The sequence below is a fragment of the Labrus bergylta genome, chromosome 12 (assembly GCF_963930695.1).
Source record: "Labrus bergylta chromosome 12, fLabBer1.1, whole genome shotgun sequence".
In the NCBI taxonomy this organism is placed as follows: domain Eukaryota; kingdom Metazoa; phylum Chordata; class Actinopteri; order Labriformes; family Labridae; genus Labrus; species Labrus bergylta.
The window spans coordinates 28502167-28523070 of NC_089206.1; the positions used below are offsets into that span (position 1 = coordinate 28502167).

General features: G+C 38.5%; 1 protein-coding gene across 1 annotated transcript in view; it reads right to left on the minus strand.

The window, feature by feature from the left end:
- cacna1db (calcium channel, voltage-dependent, L type, alpha 1D subunit, b) overlaps positions 1–17613 on the minus strand; it is a 74317-nt gene extending 56704 nt beyond the window's left edge. The window contains exons 1-3 of the mRNA XM_065961747.1: positions 17353–17613; positions 15477–15945; positions 14989–15094 (exon numbers count right to left, since the gene is read on the minus strand). Of these exons, the coding sequence (XP_065817819.1) occupies positions 14989–15094; positions 15477–15945; positions 17353–17380 (603 nt within the window). The 5' untranslated portion in view covers positions 17381–17613. The remainder of the gene's footprint in view (positions 1–14988; positions 15095–15476; positions 15946–17352) is intronic.
- Between the last annotated feature and the right edge of the window lie 3291 nt (positions 17614–20904).

A 20904-nucleotide genomic window follows, 5' to 3' on the forward strand; every position in this document is an offset into this window, starting at 1 on the left:
CAAATGAGTGGTGTTTGACCACGCCCCTCTTGGTCTGTTGGGCTTTCTTGCACCATGCTTTTTGTTTACAGTGAGAAGGCAGACTTAACAAACACCTAGCTGTGGGAGTGTCACCCACCTGGGGGCGGGGTTACTGCCCTTTGTGATGTCACAAAGGGAAAATCTCTAAACGACCTGTTTGAGCACACATTTTCTTAAAAGTCAAGCAGGCAAAAGAGAAGGAGGATGGACTTTTCTCATAATTGGGAGGTTTGTAGACAGTGGGAACATATTAGTGTTTCAAAAAACATGGTAAAGTGTTTTTTGCATAATGGTGACCTTAATGAACTACAACTATTTACCATGTCTTTGCCTCTCTATTTTTCTGTTTCTCTTACTGCTTTTGGTGCTCATCCATCTCGGACATCTACTTCTGTCAATGGATTGAGCAGCACTGCACTCTATGTACATATTGATTGCATTTTAATACAAAGATTTTGAGTGCAAGAACTACAACTAAAGCTGTTTGCTGTTCAGCTCAAGCTTTGATAAACCACAAGCTAGATGAACCTTCACAAATATTCACAATGGTGGGTGGGGGGGAATCAAGAAGCTCCCAAGTAACTGGCCTATATAGGTATAACAACTGATCACAATGTCATGAGCCAATTAATTATAATAGGCCACTCAATCATAATTCGACAGGAAATACAAACTGACACAATTCTAAATAATACAATATACATTTGTTTATAAATTAACAAAAAAAGGAGCACAGTGTAACATTTTAGAAGCCATGACAAGAGTCACAGCTCGAGGTCAGTGCCTCCATCTCAGTGCCAAATTAAGACGGTAAAATGAAACTTCCTTGGAATTGAACCCATCTCACATCACAAACACATTGCATTAACATAATAACAGATCCAGAGGGTGATTTATCATAACAAACATCATGACAAACGGTCACTATTGCATCTCTATCATTTTGCATTTCAACCACCCAAAAAACAACCAATCCATTTCGACAGCTTTCAAACTTCTTCCTTACAATCTTTTTTTGCATTGTCAATTGACCCCATATGATCACTTAAGGCACCTTACAAAAGTTGTATACCAACTTTACACATACACAACTGTGTGCATATATTTTCATTATGACACAAATCAGCTTATTGTTACAAGAAGTTAAAAATGATAGTGTTGAGTACAATTCTGATAAAGGTTTTATCAGAGGGAGGCATTTCCCTCTTTAAAGTATAAGTGGTCATTTTTGACATATTTAATGACGATAAAAAAACACTACCTGCAAAACGATTATTCACCAACAGCCACACAAGATCCAACAAAAGCGATTGCCACTACCACAACACTAAACCTACAAACTTTCTTCAAAACACACTAGTTACTGAGATAGATGTAGGTAACAAGCCTCACTAAACTGACCATGAAGGCTCGGAGGCCACACCCACCACTCTAAAAGCCAATGATCTGTGCAGTGACATAATCCCAGAACTGTCAATAACAACTAAATTGCCATATTATTTACACAACAGCAGTAACAAACAAGTGACCACATCAAAATGTGGACCGCACAACCACATTCAACATTATAGTGATGGGGGACGGTTACGGTAAAGTGAACTTAAATCTAAGAAGCGACGAGTAGTCCAAATGTGGAGTGCAGTTACCACCAGTTAGCATACAAAGGTACTAACTGTAGCTACACAGAGTGCACATACAAAAGATAAACTTCTCATAAAGAACAACAACCATGCTGCTCTGCATAACTTCAAACAGGAAACAAACTGAAGAGAGTCACCCCAATCCTTATCTGCCTATCCAGATGGCTAACTTACTTAGCTAGTCTTTGGTGGATTGCAGAGCTCAATGGCCCACTCGGTCAGTGTATCACAGAAGACTAAAAATATAGCCTTTTGCAAAAATCTGAAGAAGCATGCCAATACCTCAGGATTACCACCAAATAAAGGCAAGGTAAAATGAAAAGTGGCAGCTGACTAATCAGGGTGCTAAAAAAACATAAACAGATAAAACTAATTGATGGTAATCAAATGGTTTGTCAACAACAAGCAGGAAATCAGAAACAAAATGTTCATGCAAAAAAGATGGCTTCCAAAGTCAAGCTAAGACTACAAGTTACATATATACTGAAATGCTGTTATATGTATTTTCTAACACATATCACATAGTTTTAGCTATTGCACTCTGTTTTACCACACAGTTATCCACTCATTAATGGATTTAATATTACAACAGGGCAGGGGTTATCCCAGAGCAGCGAACTTCCAGTCTTGAAAAATGAAGCCAATGCAGAAATGCAAAATCCTGCAGTTCGTCGAATCTCCGCTTGAGGCTCCAGGAGGCTCACACACACATGACTGGAAAAAAAGCTGTTTTTACAGCATAAATAAATATGTTAACAGCGTGGTACGAAACCAAATAGGTCTGATTAGTTATTATCATCATGAGCACACACTGTACGAGGGGTGCTTTTTTTTTTTTTTACACGGCTCTGTTTTGATTTTGAAAACCAAACATATTATCCATATTTAGGCGTGTAGCTGACATGATTGACAGGTGAGCGTGATGTAATGGTTGGTCAAGAGGCTTAAAACCCACCTCAGCGCCGGCTCTCAGCTTGTCGTTTGATTGACTGAAAGTTAGGCTGAGACAACATTTCCAACATGGCGGCGGCTGCCAATGAGCCTCCGGAAACCCCTGCTATAACAGATGGCTGACATCACCCAGGCTTCGTCCATTAATATTTACAGTCTATGGTTATCCCAAGCAAAATGTGGGTAATCAACCTCTGTTGTGATGCAAATGCATTCACTCTGAGCAGCTGATTTACCTTCAAATACACTTCATTATCATTGAAAAATAGTATGAGATGTGTACCTTGCACAAACCTGCTATCATTAAACATTAAATATTTCGGGTTTGAGAATAAGCTAGATTGTGGTTCAAGGGTTGGGACCCAGTTTTTTGTTTGACAGCCCCTCTCTCCAGTGCAGGGCTTGCTCTTGTGTTTTCCCCCTTTCTGTCTGTATTTGTCTTCCTACAGGTCGTGGGTGTGTGAGGTTCCTGCCTTACTTGTGCAGACCTGGTCAGTCTCTCAGGTGTATTTAAGATCCGGGAGTCAACCTGTGCTCTCGAACTGCTAAGTTTGTTTTACGCCTCATACATCACACACTCACCCATCAGTCGACACACTGACTAACTGATAAACACACCTTGCTCTTTTGTGTCTTGTAATCTTTTGTAAAACATTTTTCACACCGTTTAGTTGAGCCGTGTATTTCCCAGGTTTTTGTCATGTCATGTGATGACACACAAAAGAGCATCAAATATGAGTGAAATGAGTGAATTTAACAAAAAGTGACAGAAGAGCTGAATGTGTCTGGGATGTATACAGTGGTGTGATTGAGTTTGCATGTTGGCATCAAAAACTACCCTTGAGGGTGAAAATTTGATGGGTCAAACAGCCACATGCTGCTCTGATCACCAATACAATCAATTGATTTCTCTCTATATATATATATATATATACTTGTCACTCTTAGTTAAGTTGCTTTAAATATACAGATAATACTCTTTATGGCACAACATGCCAATGTAAACAAATCACATATATTAATTATTAGCACTGCAATATTACAAATGTAATGATATATTTCAATATCCCTTTTTTCTTATCTCTAAACACTTACTTTACTTTTGAAGACTAATGTAATGTAATGCCCATTTAACAAAATACAAACTCAGTTTCCAAAGCAAGAATCACTCTGAATCACTCTGAATCTTTCACTTTTGCTTTCTTTCTTTACAAAAAAACAGACCAAAATGGACTTGCCAGATATGCGATTACAAACATATACACTACCACACAGACACACATTCACGTGCTTCAGTGTGACCCTCATCTCCCTTTCCTTCCACACTAAACCTTTAATCCCTGACTGCGAGAAAGATGATGCAACCTGTTATTCTGTTCTCAGAATCACACACACACACACGCACACGCACACGCACACAATCCCTGATCCATTCAGACTGCATGTTATACATGGATTGATGTCAAATTAATCATCATGGTGCAAATGAAATGTACTGCTTCTTAATCCCTGTTCAGTCTAAGCGAAAAGAAAGCAGTGATGAAGTAGTGCGTGTAGGCGCCATGTTGACACACGGTACAACTAAAAAGAAAATTAAGTTAAAAAACATAAATATTCAAATATATTTTTATGTTAGTTTTTCACAGATAAGTCATAAAGTGGTACTCATTTCATTGAGTAAGGTTACTTTAAAACAAATGGTGTACACTGCGTAGACTATTCTCCTTTTCACTGTCTCTGTGAGTCCTTAAACTTAACATGAGTAACATTAACAGCCAGCTGTCGGTCCCTAAACTGAAGTTATAGTCCCTGAACTCATTTTCTCTGTTTGTCGTTTTGTCTAATACCCTGCAGAAGCAGGTGGAGCACAGATAGACACATGTTAAATTAACATTATATGTTCAACTTTGTCAAAGATCAAAAAAGTAAAAAAGTCATATTTTTAGTGACAAGCAATTATCAGAATCAATTATTTAGGCAAAAATTCTGATGAAATAATGTTGCCTGCTGTAGTTTTGACACAAAGCCCTACTATGAGTTAAACTCACCCATAGAGTTATCATGGGGTGTGATTTATAGCCTCAATCTGACTTCTAATGGCTTCTTATGGCTGTACGGGTTGTGCAACAGTGTAAGGGTGTTTTTATATTCCTTTTATATAAGATTTTTTTAAATCTTATTTGGTTGTTTTGTTGCAGATCTTGTGCCATACTGGTAAATTGCAATATGTGTTTGTGGTTTTCATTGGTATGTATTCTTTGTTTAAATGTGGATTGTTGTATCATTATTGCTGCTTGCTCATGTTGTCTGTGCCAGTTATTACTGAGCATGACCACTCTGAGGTACAAACAAAAAGGTGTTCAAACACACATGCACTCCTCTTATTCTGAAACTCAAACAACATAATTACATAGAATTATTATTGAATAATAAGGAAAGATCTGCAGAGAAGGTGTTAACCGATAATTCGAGAGAAGAGACTAACAGATAAGGGGAAATAGGGAGAGAGAGAAAAGAGTGTGGAAAACGATTAATTTAAAAATGCCAGACTGCATTGTTATAACAGCAAATGTCAGAAACATCTGAAGAATCCCAAAATAGATATGATGTTAAGAGACAATGTATTCTAAAGTCTGTTTGAACCCATTATATTTATGATTGGTTCCTGAATTCTAAACTGAGTGGAGGCTGTCAGAGCTCTAGCTGTGATCTTGTTGTTTTCCCTGTGCATCCCTGTTTCCCATGTGTTCCCTTCCCTTGTCTGTTTTGTGTGTGCATATGTGTGCGTGTGTGTGTGTGTGTGCGCGTGTGTGTGTGTGTGTCTGAGGGCATGGCTGGTGAAACCAGACACCTGGCAGCATCACACACCTGCAACTCATCTCCTTATCTGCCTCAATACCCAGACCTCTACTTATCGCCAGATATTTCCGTCTACTTCAATGGTTGTTATAGCTACTCTAAACCATTAGTCTAAGTCTTTTTCCCCAGTGTTTCTTCAGTGATTTTCTAACCATTTTTTCAAAGGCCCTACTGATGTGGGATTTTTGGGTCCAATAAGAACGTAGATATCAGGGACATGACCTTTTCCTAAATATTTGATCTCGCTATGATCTTTGAATATAAATGTTTAACTTTAGAAAAAGGCAGACCAACAATTTGATCAAATTATTTCTTTTTGCAATGTATTATAAAGGTTCTCTATGCTTCTTCCTGTGCCCCAGATTTGGTCAGGTGAGTTTCTTGTAGAAGGCATATATCTGGTTTTAATTTATTTAGATGATTCAATACTTTAATCCATTTAGCTTGGGAGCCAATCCCACGAATGTTCCAGTTTAGGAATTTAAGTGGAGCCATGATTTAGATTTATGGTAAGAATGTTGAGGGTTTTTTGGTGTGTGTGTGTGTGTGTGTGTGTGTGTGAGAGAGAGAGATAGGGAGAGGGTGTGTGTGTGTGTGTGTGTGTGTGTGTGTGTGTGTGTGTGAGACTGTAAAATCCGACCACTCTGAATACTTACCGCTATCAAAAGGGGTTCCACAAGGTTCGGTGTTGGTTCCCTTGCTGTTCACAATCTACATTAATAATATTGCATCTGTATTAACAAACTGTAAGGCCCATCTTTGCGCTGACGGAACAGTTGTGTATTGTTTTGCTGAGACAGCACATTTAGCAATCAAAACCTTACAAGAATACCTCAGTATAAAAATCTTGGCGTCTGGCTGGTTTTCACTTTGATACATTAACCACAAAATTAAGACAGAAAATTGGGTATTTGTACAGTTTTGTACAGTTGTACTTACCTTTAGTAAGCAGAAAGCGGATAATTGATGGCATCTTCCTGTCTGTTCTGGACTACAGAGATGTCATTTATAGACATGATTCTGCCTTCATCCTAAAATCATTAGACACAGTTCCTCATTCCGCCCTCAGATTTATCACTGGTGACAAATATTCCACTCATTGCATCCTGTATGACAAAGATGGTTGGCTGTCACTAACAGTTAGACGTGACAGGCATTGGCTGCTATTTATTTATAAAGCACTCAGCGGTAATCCAGCAGCATACATCACTTCTCTATTAATCTGGGCTAATAATCAGTATCAGACTAGATCAAGTGACTGGCTAATGTTGAGGGTCCCACAATTAAACACTAACATTGGGAAAACATCCTTTACCTATTGTGCTGCACATACCTGGAACACAGTACAAAACACGCTAAAACTCAATAGACTGATTACCATGGGTCAATTTAAAAACCTGATCACAAATCACTGTGTTCATGAGTGTAAATGTTGTGAACTGCAAAACCTGCTCTGCCGCTTATTCTTCTGGTTTTATAATCTTTGTATTTTGTCTTTGTTGTTTTTGTCATCTATTCATTCTAATTGTAGTCTCGACATCATTGTAAATGAGGGCTTGCTGTCAATGATTTCTCGAGAATAAATAAAAGGTCAAATGAAAAGGAAAATGAATGAATAATGCTTATTGTAATCCATACAGCACACTCTGCTGGTGAAAGAGAACTGCTAGTGTAGTTCAATGATACTCAAATTAAATGTTTTTGACTGGTAAATAAATCTAGTGATATCAGCGCAAAGCAGAGATAAAATTAGCCGATACTGATAGTCACTTGATATGCTAATATCGGCCAATATTATTGGCTAGACGATTAATCTGGCTCTAGTTTTTCTCAGCAGCCACAGTCTGTTTCTCATGTCAGCACTTCACCTGCAAACTATTCCACCTTTTAGAGTCTCAGTCAGTCTATGGAGATGAATCTGTGCCATATGTTCTCCAATGTTCAGTCTCCTCCACTGCCCCTCAACCAGCCAGCCAGCCAGCACATTGCTAGTTCCCACCACTGTAATAAACCACTTTGAACTCCCAATACTGCTTGTGTGTCCATAAAATTACTTAACTGAGATCATATAATTTGGCCTGTAAGCATTAACGTGTTAACCAGTGTGTTAAACCATAATGTGTTAAACTTAATTATTTTCAATGCAATTTAATCATATGACTTTCCAACTTCATATGCAATTTAAAACTCATGCATGTTTGATTACCCTTTTAACCATTAAATGATGACAAACTGTGATGCAGCCGAGGCAGGGAGACCTGTGCGTCTGATTAATACAGACTGAAATGATTACATGATATAAAACCTTGTTTGAACGTGAGCCTCATTTCCTGCAATCATTCTGTGGATTATCAGTAAAATATAAGACTGCACTGCAGACTTGTGTGTCACTATATCATTGACAAAAGCTCAGTGTCATTAACACACAGCTGCCGCTTATGAAACATCTATCCCCTCACTGGCTGCAATGAGCTGGATGGGCTTAGGTATTTTTGGCTGGGCAGCAGGGATGGATTCAAGTAGTGATGAGACACATTTATAATATTGTACATTTTCAAAGAGTAAACACCAGTAAGCTAAAATTAACAATAAAGAGTTAATAATAAATCATCACAGCCTCTACTGTAACTGATAATGATTAACCATTTAATCAACTGACAGCACTGCTCTATCCATGGTTGATCTCCTCTTAGTAAGATAATTTAAAGCAAGTCTTAAAGATGTATTTAGATTATTTGATACTATTTGTATAAATACATTTGTCACTACTGCTAATTGTCTTTAAATAAATACTAGTGGGGGAAACTTAATTAAAGTCCAACCGATTAATCGGCTGGCTGATAATATCGGCCGATATTAGCATATCACATGATTATCAATATCAGCTAATTTTATCTCCAATATATGCCTTTATAACTAGGTTTATTCAATTTAAGTTTATGAATTAGTTTTTAAATAGTATTTTATTGTTGTTAATTTCTAAGTAAAAAATAAGCACCTTTCTTATTCTGGCCAATATAGGCTTTTGATAAACTGTAAAAACTATTGTCTTCATTATATATCTTTTTCACAAGTGTTTGTGAAACAGAATTTAAGGGTTTAACACATCCATCTCTTCAGACCAAATATAGATCCATAAAAAGATATTGGTCGATATATCGCTATCAGAATTTATTTCCTTAATATCAGTATTGGCCAATCAGCCCCATAAGTTCTTTATCGGTCGGGCCCTAAACTTAATGGCTATAAATACATCTTCATAAATATTAAACCCTTTATATCAAAAAACTTGCAAAGTTGCACTGTTCATTTATTAATTTTAAATATAAATTAATTATCCATCACACTTTTAAAGAATTCAGTTGATTACTTCCACTTTTGCCTTTATGAGATCAGTTTTAAATGGTGGGGAGCGAGAGTGATGTTTTTGTCATGTTTAGAACATTAAATGTTGGATGAAAAACTATTGGAAAGTCGTTCTTATTGAAATTTAAACACAAAGTTGGTGGGCTTTTGAATGAAAGCATTTACAGTGTTTATTAAATCTCCTACTCTCCTCCTCTGCCCCTCCCTCTGTAAGCTCCTGCCCTACATCCCTCCACCTATCCACCAATCGGCACATCCATCTCTCTTTCCCCTTTCTCTCTGCAACCTCCACTCATTTAATGACAACTAATCCATCCAAGCCTAATCCCCCAACCTCCTCTCTCACAAACATGCACACATGACTTTTTTGCATGTGTACACTTTCTCTCTCCTCCTGCACACTCAGTCCCTCACTGTTGCCCACATTTTCTATCTCCGTACTCACTTGAGCAATGAAACTGAAAACACTCCAGCAGCTTGTTTCATATATTAATAATGGGAGGAGTAGCCTTACTTGAAACTGAATGAGAGAGCTGTTGCTCTGAATGCCTCCTGTATGAACGAGTTTATTACTGATGGACACTTTACACAGCAGCCTCTGCCATCAGTGTGTGAATGGAGTGTGAATGGGTAAGTGTGACATGTGGTGTTAGACACACTTTAAGTAGTCAGAAGACTAGAAAAGGCACCATACAAGCTCAAATCCATCTACTATATTTTTGCGGGGTAATCTAGATTTGATCATCTTGGGATGGTTTGTTTTGTGTGTTCAGGATCAGGACCAAAAAATATGACATATTTTATAATACAAAACAAAGTTTTGAAAAATGAAGAACACATTTAAATTGGTCATACAATATGGAAAAACAAATTTGTGACCTAAATTCTCTTTGTGCAGCTTTTCGCTTCATGCCGTGTCAAACATTCCTACTTCCTGCTTCTGTCTTTCACACAGAAACACACACACATTGTACACATCGGGTAGTGAGTGATGACCGAAGACTTGGACAGCATGAATAATCCCCATCTGTTGAGGGAGCATGCTACGTTTCTGTTTCTGTCCCCCACACGCTTGCTCCAAATGCACTCCATACACAAACGTTAAAACACACACACAGAGTCACACACGATGCCCTATGAAGCTTAGAAGGTCCCTTGACAGCCTCAGAGAAAAAGCCAATGAATGTACTACATGGTAAAAGTTTTTTGAGGACATGGCTGCACATACCTAAGGATTAAACTACTACCAAAAAAATAGTCCTTTCACTCTTGTGGCTTTAAAAGGTGTGGTCTGAAGTTATGAACAGCTGTGTTATGAAGTCTAAATAAATAGCCAAATTTACAAGTGCTTTATTTTTGTTTTTCAGGTTTGTTGTTGTCTCTCTTAATAAACTATAGGATTACAGCCAACTAAATACTGTGTCTACTAACGCTGTTATTTTTTACAACAGTGCCAATTTTCAAAACAGAACCAGTGTAGCATTTTTAGCGTCACTTGCTCTCAGTTGAAAATAGTTCAACAGTTAACAGACCGCTGCACTCGTCAATGTCACATCCCCCTCATTGACCAATCAAGAGGCGGCAGGACTTCTGATATCAGTTTTGTCGACAACAATGGAGGGTACAATTTCCAGGACTAGAGCTGCAGCTACTGCGAGGACAGGATTCCTTGTCATTTTTCTTTCTTTCTTTCTTTCTTTCTTCATATGTCTTTGAAGAACAGCAGCAAATATTAATTACAAAGAGCTCTCTTTAGCAGACCCAAAGGAAGAGGAGGACAACTTTCATTACGGAGCAACAATAAGCGACGGTGAGAAGCGCTCTCAAACTCTGCGCTGTAAATGGGACACGCAGGCCCTAATCTTTTGTCTTTTTGTTATTTAAACTTTACAGGAACAATATTTCAACTTAAGTAACACCAAGAGTTACAGCTTACCATTTTACATGTGAATTGTGTTTAAAACATTTTCTGTCTACAGGAGAAGTGATGATTATTTTTCCCTGTCTTCTACAAATGATCAGATTTTGCTGCTATAGGAAAGAGTAACCATGTCATAATTACCAGCTAATGTACTGAAAAGCATAAATAACTTCCCAAGTATATACTTCTTTACATTTAAGTAAATGTAGGCATCATTACATTGCCACTTGATTTGCTGAGTACTTTAAAACACAACATTTCATATGGCCCTCACTGTTTTTTGGAGTCAAAGGTTAACTTAAACAAAAGAGTTGCTTAAGAATAGTAAGGGGTTTGTAAACGATAAGTTGAGCCTATATGATCAAGGTTTAAGGATATGCTGGTTTATAATATGAGAATAAGAATCAGATTCTATTAGTATCTTAAAAAGACAAGAGAGATTATAGAATAAATAAACTCAATGCAGGCGAGCAGAGGTTGAATAAATCAAACTGGGCATCTTAAAAGAAACAGTCTGATTTTGACTACAGTAAGCTGTTTTCTCAGTCGATAAGAGCAAATAACAACCTATACATTCATCCATGCATGCCTGCACGCGGCCAGCAAAAACTGAACAAGTGCCAGGTATGTGAGTGCAGAAAACAATAAATGTTATAATTCTTATATTCAATAAAATAAGAAAAAGCTCACGTACATACTGACTGCAAAGCGAGCTCAAATATGTCTGATATTTACACAAAATAATCTGAAATAGCACCAACACGACAAACAAAGCAGAGACGTCATGTGTGAGAGCGTTCAACCAACATGTCTATTGTCATGGATAGGTAAATAAGCTAGAGAACTTTCTTTATAACGTGCTGTAAACATGTTTATGTTGAACCAAACACATGCCGAACTTTGACACCAAAAACGAGGTTCCAACAGAACAACTACCTCTGAGAGAACCTGACCTTAGTTCACCCTGGGCACAGTGAAGGACTGCTCAAGGTACTGAGATTTGCAGGGTATTGTGTGCTGAAGTCAAAAACAGACTTTAGCACACACGCGGTGTGCGTCTGATACATGCGCCCAGCATCGACTGACATGGCTTCGATATGGTTTTCGTAATAAAAGTTGTATCTGTTATTACAAACCAACCTTTCTGAGGATTTCTGGGAAAAGGCGCTTGGGGCTGTTAATTCTTCTTCTAGCTGTGCTAGGCTGTCTCTTATCCAGTTTAAAGTGCTCCACAGACTTCATTACAGCAAATATAAACTCTCCAGAATATTTCCGGATACAATTGATGAAACTTGTGGTAGATGCTCTCAGGCTCCTTGCAACCTGACTCACATGTTTTGGTCCTGTTCTAAATTAGTTAATTATTGGCAGTCCTTCTTTAAGTCCATCTTCGACATTTTAGGTATAAACATCAATCCATCCCCACATATAGCTATTTTCAGTAGGTCTCCTGACGATCTTGCCACCTCGACCACTCAGGACAATGTTATTGCTTTTGCCTCTTTAATGGCCCGCAGGAAAATCCTTCTCTTATGGAAATCTTCACAACCTCCCTCCTTCAAAGCATGGCTGCACGATGTGTTATTTCTCCTTAAGTTGGAGAAAATTAAATTCTCTCTTAGAGGGTGCTCTGATAGGTTTTACTCTCACTGGAGACCTCTGCTTCAATATTTTGAGAATCTCTCACCTGACGAGGTATTGTAGTAGTACACCTTCGCCTGCTGATACTGACCCTGTCCTCTCATGCCTATCTCGTGCCTGTTTGTATTTTATTTATTTTCTCTGTGAAGTTTTCCAATCTTGCACTTTTATTCTTGTCTTTAAACTAAGAGGTCTATTTGTTGGTCTGGGAGGGTTGTTTACAGGGCGAAGGGATATTGGGTTTTTGAATGTTTCTGGGGAAAAAGAAAAATGTTGACTGTATCCCATTTGCACTGTATGTTTTGAACTTGCTTTAATAAAAATATGTTGATTAAAAAAAATAAAAAAATAAAAAGTTGTATCTGTTTTTTCTGCTTTTATCCTGAATTTGTCTGTCCAGGACAGTTATCTAGTGAATGAAGTCACTTACAAAGATCTCACTTACTTTAGCTCTTTCTTTGGGCCCTGTTTAACAATTGTTTTTGAAGTAGAAATAAATCACTAGGCCATCTGTATGCTGCTACTAACCATTTGTAACCATCTGGTTATGGACAATATGTATTCTTGAGTGATCTCACCCCCTCTCTGCCTCCCTCTGCATACAGTTGTTTTGGTGCATGTTTGTTAATTAAGCAGCCATTTTTTAATGAAAATAAAATTGTTTCTAAATCCAGACCCCCGAAGCCTCTATAACAACTCCAACCACCTCTGTATGGTATGGCAAATGTGTTATGTGCAGACTGATTAAAATGTTGAATTGATGAATTTATTATAATTTACAGTTGAGCACACACCTCTTGCCCTTTCTTGTATAGAATCTATCCTTGTGACATTTATATAAATAAGACATTTGAATAGTATATCATTTATAGCCTTGATTTGGGTCAAACTTGTGAGTGACTGATGATTACACGAGTGGATGGAAGCAGCTATAAAAATATCAGAAACAACAAAAACAATGTGTCATTGCCTGTAATTTACCATCTCTTAAATCCCCCCCCCCAAAAAAATATTTAAAGCCTGTGATCCACACTCTTTTCCCCACAAACATCATTCAAACATGTCTGAACATACTGCTGTCATTTCATTTCAGCACCAAGGACAGCTCTGTGGGTCATGAGCTGTTATACAGCCACAGGGAGGACGTGTGTGTGTGTGTGTGTGTGGCACTGACAGGCACACACACACACACACACACACACACACACACACACACACACACACACACACACACACACACACACACACACACACACACACACACACACACACACACACACACACACACACACACACACACACACACAGTTTTTTTCACAGTGTTCACAAATATTTTTTATGGTTATAATGTATATGAGGCACAACCATGGAACATTTCTGAACTGGTGAAAAAAACAAAAAAAAAATAAATTCAGTGTGGATTGAACTTTGAGCTCTTTTTAACACTGATTATACGTTATATTTAATGCTGTCAAGTGCACTTTCACATATGGTAGTACAAAAAGAAACATATTTCTGACTCTGGTTACTGCTGTTCTCAAAACATGCTCTATCACAAAGGTATGAACCGCTGTGTGTGTGTGTGTGTGTGTGTGTGTGTGTGTGTGTGTGTGTGTGTGTGTGTGTGTGTGTGTGTGTGTGTGTGTTTCCTTGCGTCACAAGCGATGAAACCCAACACATCAGTTCAAACATTGCTGGGAAAGCCCTCGGACACAACGCACACACAAGCCAATCACCCTCATGCAAGGGGACTGTGTGAACCCCTGGTGTGTACTCTGGCAGGTGATAGCACAAGCAGCAGATCCTTTATCCTTACCTGTACATTAAACAAGCAACAGTTGCAAGGTGACTTGACAGTGACAATGGAACATGCAAAGCCGTGAAAAAATCCACTGCCTCATACTTTTTAAAGTGAACCACTAATAGTATTTTCAAACAGGTAGATTCACCTGAATTAAAAAAACAAACAAAAACAAGCAGTTGCAGCCAATAGCTCCATTGAAACCTGCTGACTATGAGACTTTACAGAAATGCAGCAGAATTGCTTATATTTGGGAACTCACACTTTAAAAGGTGAAATTTCCTGGTCCTGAATCTCTTACACTCAAACAAATTCAGGTACTGTTGCATTAAGTACGTCTTACATTAATGCTCTGAACCTTCTCCTTACTTTTTAAATATGTTGTTTTACTACTTAGCTCAAACGCCAAATATAAAGGCATTTCAGTCTAGTTCATCGTCTGATCTCACCACTTCCAACGCTTTTTAAATGTTTTTCTTCAAGCTATCAGCCACTTGCTGATACACACAGACTACAAGATATAAAGTCCACTTATACTCACTCAGACAAGTTATCATGATGGGTTCATTTGATAATCTAATAGAGCTCAAAACACACCTTTCCATCTCACAAAAAACAATTAGCAAATCCTTAAAATCTGCTGATCTCTGCCATCACATATTCACATTGCTGTCATTTTCACTCAAGCTCAAAAGGTATGTTGTGTTATATACAACATATAACAGAGAATCCCAATGTTACAAATACAATTTGTATACTATTAATCATTATTATCCAGGGCCACTCACCAGTTCTTGGTTCGTAGAATTGGAGTCATCCCCAGGGAAAGGAATGTAGATGGCTAAGGCCACACAGTTTGCAAATATAGACAATAGTATAAAGATATCAAATGGTCTGGAAAGAGGAAAAACTGTTAAGGAAAAAATGTATCTCAAGTTAGGAAAATTCTAGTTTAACTGGATAAAGTCACATGGCAAATTGATAATCATTAAAAGAATAAAAGGAAGGCAATTCAATGTTCCTGATAATAATGAAAGAAGGACTAAAGCCTATGTGGCAGCATCTAAAAAGTTACTTCGCTACATTATACTTGTAAAAAAAAATGGAGGGACATTTTTCCCATTTTTTATAGTCCTTTTTTTTCATATTATACATTAATTAATTAAACACTCACTGTCACCTTTTTATGAAGCTATCTATCCATACAATAAATCCAAGTCTTTCAATCACTCAAGCATCTGTCATTCAGAGCCTCTGTCTGTTTGCTAAAGGATACTTCCACTCCACCAGGCTGATGCAGGCCCTGCGGATCGGGTTGTTTAATGTTAGGCAGAACAGAGCTCTGGGTGGCCTGCTGTTGGTAGAGCCTCCCTGCTTTTTGCTTTTGGCATACTGCTGTCTCTTCCTCTGCGCCAGAGAGCCCACAGGAGCTGATCCAGTGGTGCAGACTGAGGGCTGTGTTTTCATGTCGGGCTTTGCACCATCTCCCTTTGCTTGGCGAGCAGCATTAATGGCAGCATGCCAAGCAAGGACCGGACTGACACCAGAACTAGTGGCACTTGGGTCCTGAATGTCACTATCAGCCCCCAGGAGGCCATGAGAGGGGCCGACAGGCTTGCCAGTGCTGGATGGGGCCTGCAGGGGGTCCAGTGAATGGAGCTGGTGCAGTTGGGTGTTGCTTTCTGACCAGAGCTCAGAGGTTTCATTGGAGTTTGTTGTCCTTTTGTTGCTGGCATACTGTGGCCCTGAGGAGAGAAAGTGGGACAAAGATATCAATGTATATGACATTTTCAGACGGTGAGAGCGAGACTGCACAAAAGATAACTTGCACAAATCCTCTTTAGTGTTGTCACACTGACATTCAGCAGTTTTAGCAATAACTTTTCAAATTACAGGTGTCGTATTCTAAAAAACATACCTTTTTGTAAGCTTTAGAGTAAGCCTATGAAATCGTAATATTACATCTTCCTATTATGTTAGATATTATCTAATCAGAAAAGAAAATGTCAGTGTCTTCAGCAGGAAAAAAACATGTTATAATAGGAGTGTGTGTGTGTGTGTGTGTGTCCCACATAAAAGTTATTCCATGTAAAACTTTTACACTGGATTAAAATGTAGCTAAACGGTCCACTATGATAAGAGAGGATGAAATTGAACTTGAATTGATTGTCTTAAATGTAGAAATAATCTGTGCGGAAGAATGAGATGATGAATTAGAGAAAAAGAAGGAAAAGTAGGAATGAGAGACAGTGGATAGAGAGAGAGAGAGAGAGTCATTAAAATCAATAGGAACCATGGATAAAAAAGACAGTGCCCTTGAAAGAGTCACTGTGGTTCACTGCATCGCCACAGCAGAATCAAATCAACGACAACTGTAACAAAGCCAACCAAAATGTCCTGCCCTCTTTAAAAAAAAAAAACACACTGAGCTGATTAAAATCAAAGTCACAGACGATTTCAACAAACACGAAGCCTCATTTCATAGACTGAGGAAGAACAATATTTAAGACGACTAATGGAAAGGAATATGAATTGTTGTTGTGGGGGGGGGTTCAATTTATGACGGTTTCTTTTTTTTTATGTCAATAACACTAAAGTTTGCTTTTACATAACCAGCTTCTTGCCAGTCCAATCAAAAAGATTAGATACGACGAAGAAAGGTTGATATCAGCAAAAATTCAAAGTTTGATCTGAATGAGCCGACACTCCTCGTTCCAGATTGTAACAGGTGCAACAGGTAATAAAGGGATTCAGATGAAAGTTGATGGATCGTCTCTCAGTTCATTCCGGGGATGGTACGAATCTAAAGCACAAACTGTATGGATTTAAAATGACCATTTAAATAAGTTAGCCTACCAATAGCCAATAGCCATGCCATTTTACAGACAACTCGATTCCCAATGGAATTGCCGACTGCTTTCATTAGCCTACTGTCATTGTCATTTTAAAATTATACTCATTCTGTGGTCTGAAATAAAGTGAAGCATGTCGATTTATAACACATCACACAGAGTTTAGAGACTCCAGAGAATAAACCAAACGGACGCTCTCGCCCCATCTCTCTCTCTCTCTCTCTCTCTCTCTCTCTCTCTCTCTCCCTCTTTCAGCGCTGTAACTCTGCTCCTTTGGTTCACTCACGCTTTTTCATTTACCTTCAGACTGAACATCTGCTTCTTGCATTCTCGAGTCCACATCGAAAAGATCCGTTTTAAACCCAACTCATCGTTGGAAAAACGATTCCAAGGCGTCGACGCGCGAGCCTGAGCCGAGCTTTTAACCTGAATTATAAAATGTTTGCCAAACGTAAATCCTGACAGGCGCGCCACACATTTTCGACACATCCGGGTGCCTGCCTGCAGATTCACCACGGATCTGAGAGGAGGAGAGATGATCGCAGCAGTAAATCTACTCTAGTGTGTTGTTCTCTCTGAAGCCGGGGTCAAAATAAGCAGTGGCGGGACTCTGAGCAGTCACCGCCTTCGATAGGCTACAATTTGATCACATTCAAAGTGGAAATGCACCTGTTGACGCCCACTCAACGTCAAAGTGGCTACGCTTATTCAAAATGTCAACTTTCAAATATGTCCCAGCAGGATTAAAACATTTTTACGAATGAACAACGATTTATCCTAATTGAAGAACAAATAATAAAAATTGTAAAATTAAAAAGATAGGCCACTAGTAAAAAAAAAAAAAAAAAACAGCAACAGATAGGCTATATTGAAAGATATGTCAAGGCAACATCTACGGTATTTTTTGTCCTTTAATGAATGCTGAAATGCATTACGCTATAACAATACCGTTGAATGCAAAATAAATCATTTAGATCACTGAAAATTCGCGATCACTGTAGGTAAGTATGACTTTCTCCTGTAAGGATAATTCTGGATTGGAAGACAAACACCATGACTCCATCCTATCCATCCAGATAAGCCCCAAGAGTATTCCAGGTACTCAGACTTACCCCTCAGGGGTCTTCCCCTTATAATGAACGGCATTCTGTCACCTGGCTCTTCTCTGAGGCCTCATTGCGCCGACTTCTGCCCTCACTCCGGGGAGATTCGAGTTGATATAAAATGTAGGAGCTGCGCTGGAAGGTTACCAGTGATTGGATTACCTGTGCCTCTTATGGAGGATAACAGTTTCACAGTGGCGCGTAGCCTAATCCTCCGATTATAATCCTTGCTCCAATGTTCCCTGTGAGGAGGGGTGGGGCTGAGGCAGGCAGCTATACAGCTCAAGTAGACCACATAACATTCACCTAATTGTCTTATCAAATATCAAATATGCTGTTTAATAATATTATATTGTAAACAACCAAAGTAGCCTATACTGCATGATTGACACTTCAAGGACACACTTCAATGGGGGCTGGTCCAGGGGTAGCCAGGGGTAGAAAGCAAAATCCTTATGAATGATTGGCTATTTGACGATCAATTACTTATGTGCAAAAATCCACTATCTGGACTGTTATGATGGCTGCTAGTGGTTTTCTTTGCATTTCAATGTAGAACTTTTCCTTTTGTGAGTACTGCCAATGGATAGGCCTATATTAGAAAAATATTTTTAACCCTAATAGAATTAAAGGTGCACTTTGGAGTTTTGGTAGGGAAATGTGGAAATTTGAGAAATTTACAGATTATCTGGTATATGTTTATAACGCCATACACAAACTGTCCTCAGAGGAAAATTTGGTCCATGGAAAACAGTTTGAAGATGAAATGTTACACGAGAAGTGATGGTGGGGGGCCGCAACAGTGAAACCGTAACTCTCCTGGATGGATTTTTTTAAAGCTCTAAACGGTGGGACCCATTTTTTTCATTTGAATAAAGTTGTGTATTTAGTTCAGAAAATTTAGCATAGAATTGTTTCACTTCTACAACTTTCAAATTTCACTACCAAATCTAGTGCACCTTTAAGCTTAGACATGTTGACACTCTGTTGTGTTACATTTCAAAGTTAGTAGATTTTGTATGCAGGACACTTAAATGTTATGAGTTGACGTGTATTATTATTGCAGATAGAAAGGGTAAATAATGCCCCTCATCCATGTGTGTCAACATTAAACTTCATGCCACCCCTGCATAAGTCAGTGACCTGGTTTGGCCGCCATAGTCAAGCTAGCCCTGCCACTACTTTGACATCACTCTACCATTTATATTTTTGTCATTAACAGTGTCATTGGCTAGTCAGGACTTAAATGTGGGCTACCCGCTAGGAAACACTGGAGACATTGACCATATTTGCCTATAATCGATATCCTGAACCTGTAATAATGACACTGCCTCACTACAGGTTCAAAGGTGGAATGGAAAAAAATGCCTGTATAGCTAACACTACTATTACCATTTATCTTTATCTGCCAATCTTCTGTGACTTATTGGCTTTGGTATGGAAGGTAGAAAGGAAGGTAAGTTATTTGAGCTGAACAAAACTAAATAATTAATACAACTATTACAGACTCTTGCTGCAACTACATGTATTTCAGTCTTGTTTCTTCACTTAAAATGAAAAAAAAAGATGAGGATCTAAACTGAAGTTCAGCATCTTTGGATGATCCCCTGTAACAATAGGAGGGATCTCCTTGTGAGGTTTGCACTGAGAGGTTTCCCTCAAGAGATCAATTACTATCAAGGTAGGTCAAGGAAGACTTTGATGTTGGTGGGCTTGGCTAACGGGAGCGCTGGGTGGTGAGTGCTGTCAGGTGTCATGACAACCACGACTTCAGTTTACTTGTGTAAACAAGTTGTCTGCCAGAAGTCAGGGTGGGTCTTGTCCAGTCAATGACTCGGAAGGATTATGGCAGACAGATGGCGGGCTAACTCGACAGGGCAGGGTATTTGACAGCATTGCAGGCTGGTTTCAAGCATGACAGCAGCCAATGAAATGAGGTGAAGCAGGTTGCTAACTTCCTGACCAAAGCAAGGCATTGTAGGTTAACAGACCAAGGTTTAGACTAGAGGCTCACAAGTTGCAGGCTATCCAGTTCAGAAGTAGACTAAATCCCAGCAGCCAAGTGCAAATTGAAGGCTAGAAACCTGGGGCTAAAGCTAGGGCTGACAACAAGGAACCTTGGACTTAGATAGGTGAAGAGGAGAAAGTGATTATTTTACTTTACCATGTTTGACTTTATTAGATAAAGAAAAGTGTCAAGAGAGGGGACAACAGGCAGATGTATCAAACCTGAGGCTGCTGTTGTAAGGACTAACCATTGGGCACACTCACGCAGATAAAATCATCCTGCATGCACAAACAAACCTCAATTAATCAATCCATTAAAAAATGATGTAAGGATGTAAAGAATTAAAGAATGGTTATAAGGAAAAGCAATTCAAGTAAGGGTATGAAAGTATTTATCTGACAGGTACACCGGTGATGGTACACCTCAAGTTATCATTGTGAGTCCTTTGTTATTTGCTTTGTTGATTAATCAAATGCAAGAAGCTGTTAAAACAGAAGAATTATCTTTTAAGTGGGGGTTGAAATTACCAGAACACAAGAAAAATAAAATATTCTTTACAAGGAACATTTTGGCAAGTAATTTGTCATTCAATTTATATAATAATAAATAATTTGAGAGGGTGAAAAAATGTAATATATCTAAGTGTATGGTTTGATGAAAGACACACATGGACTGTATGTACAGTATTCATAATATATAGTATAATAAAGGATTGAATGTTATTAAAGGCCTATTGGGAAG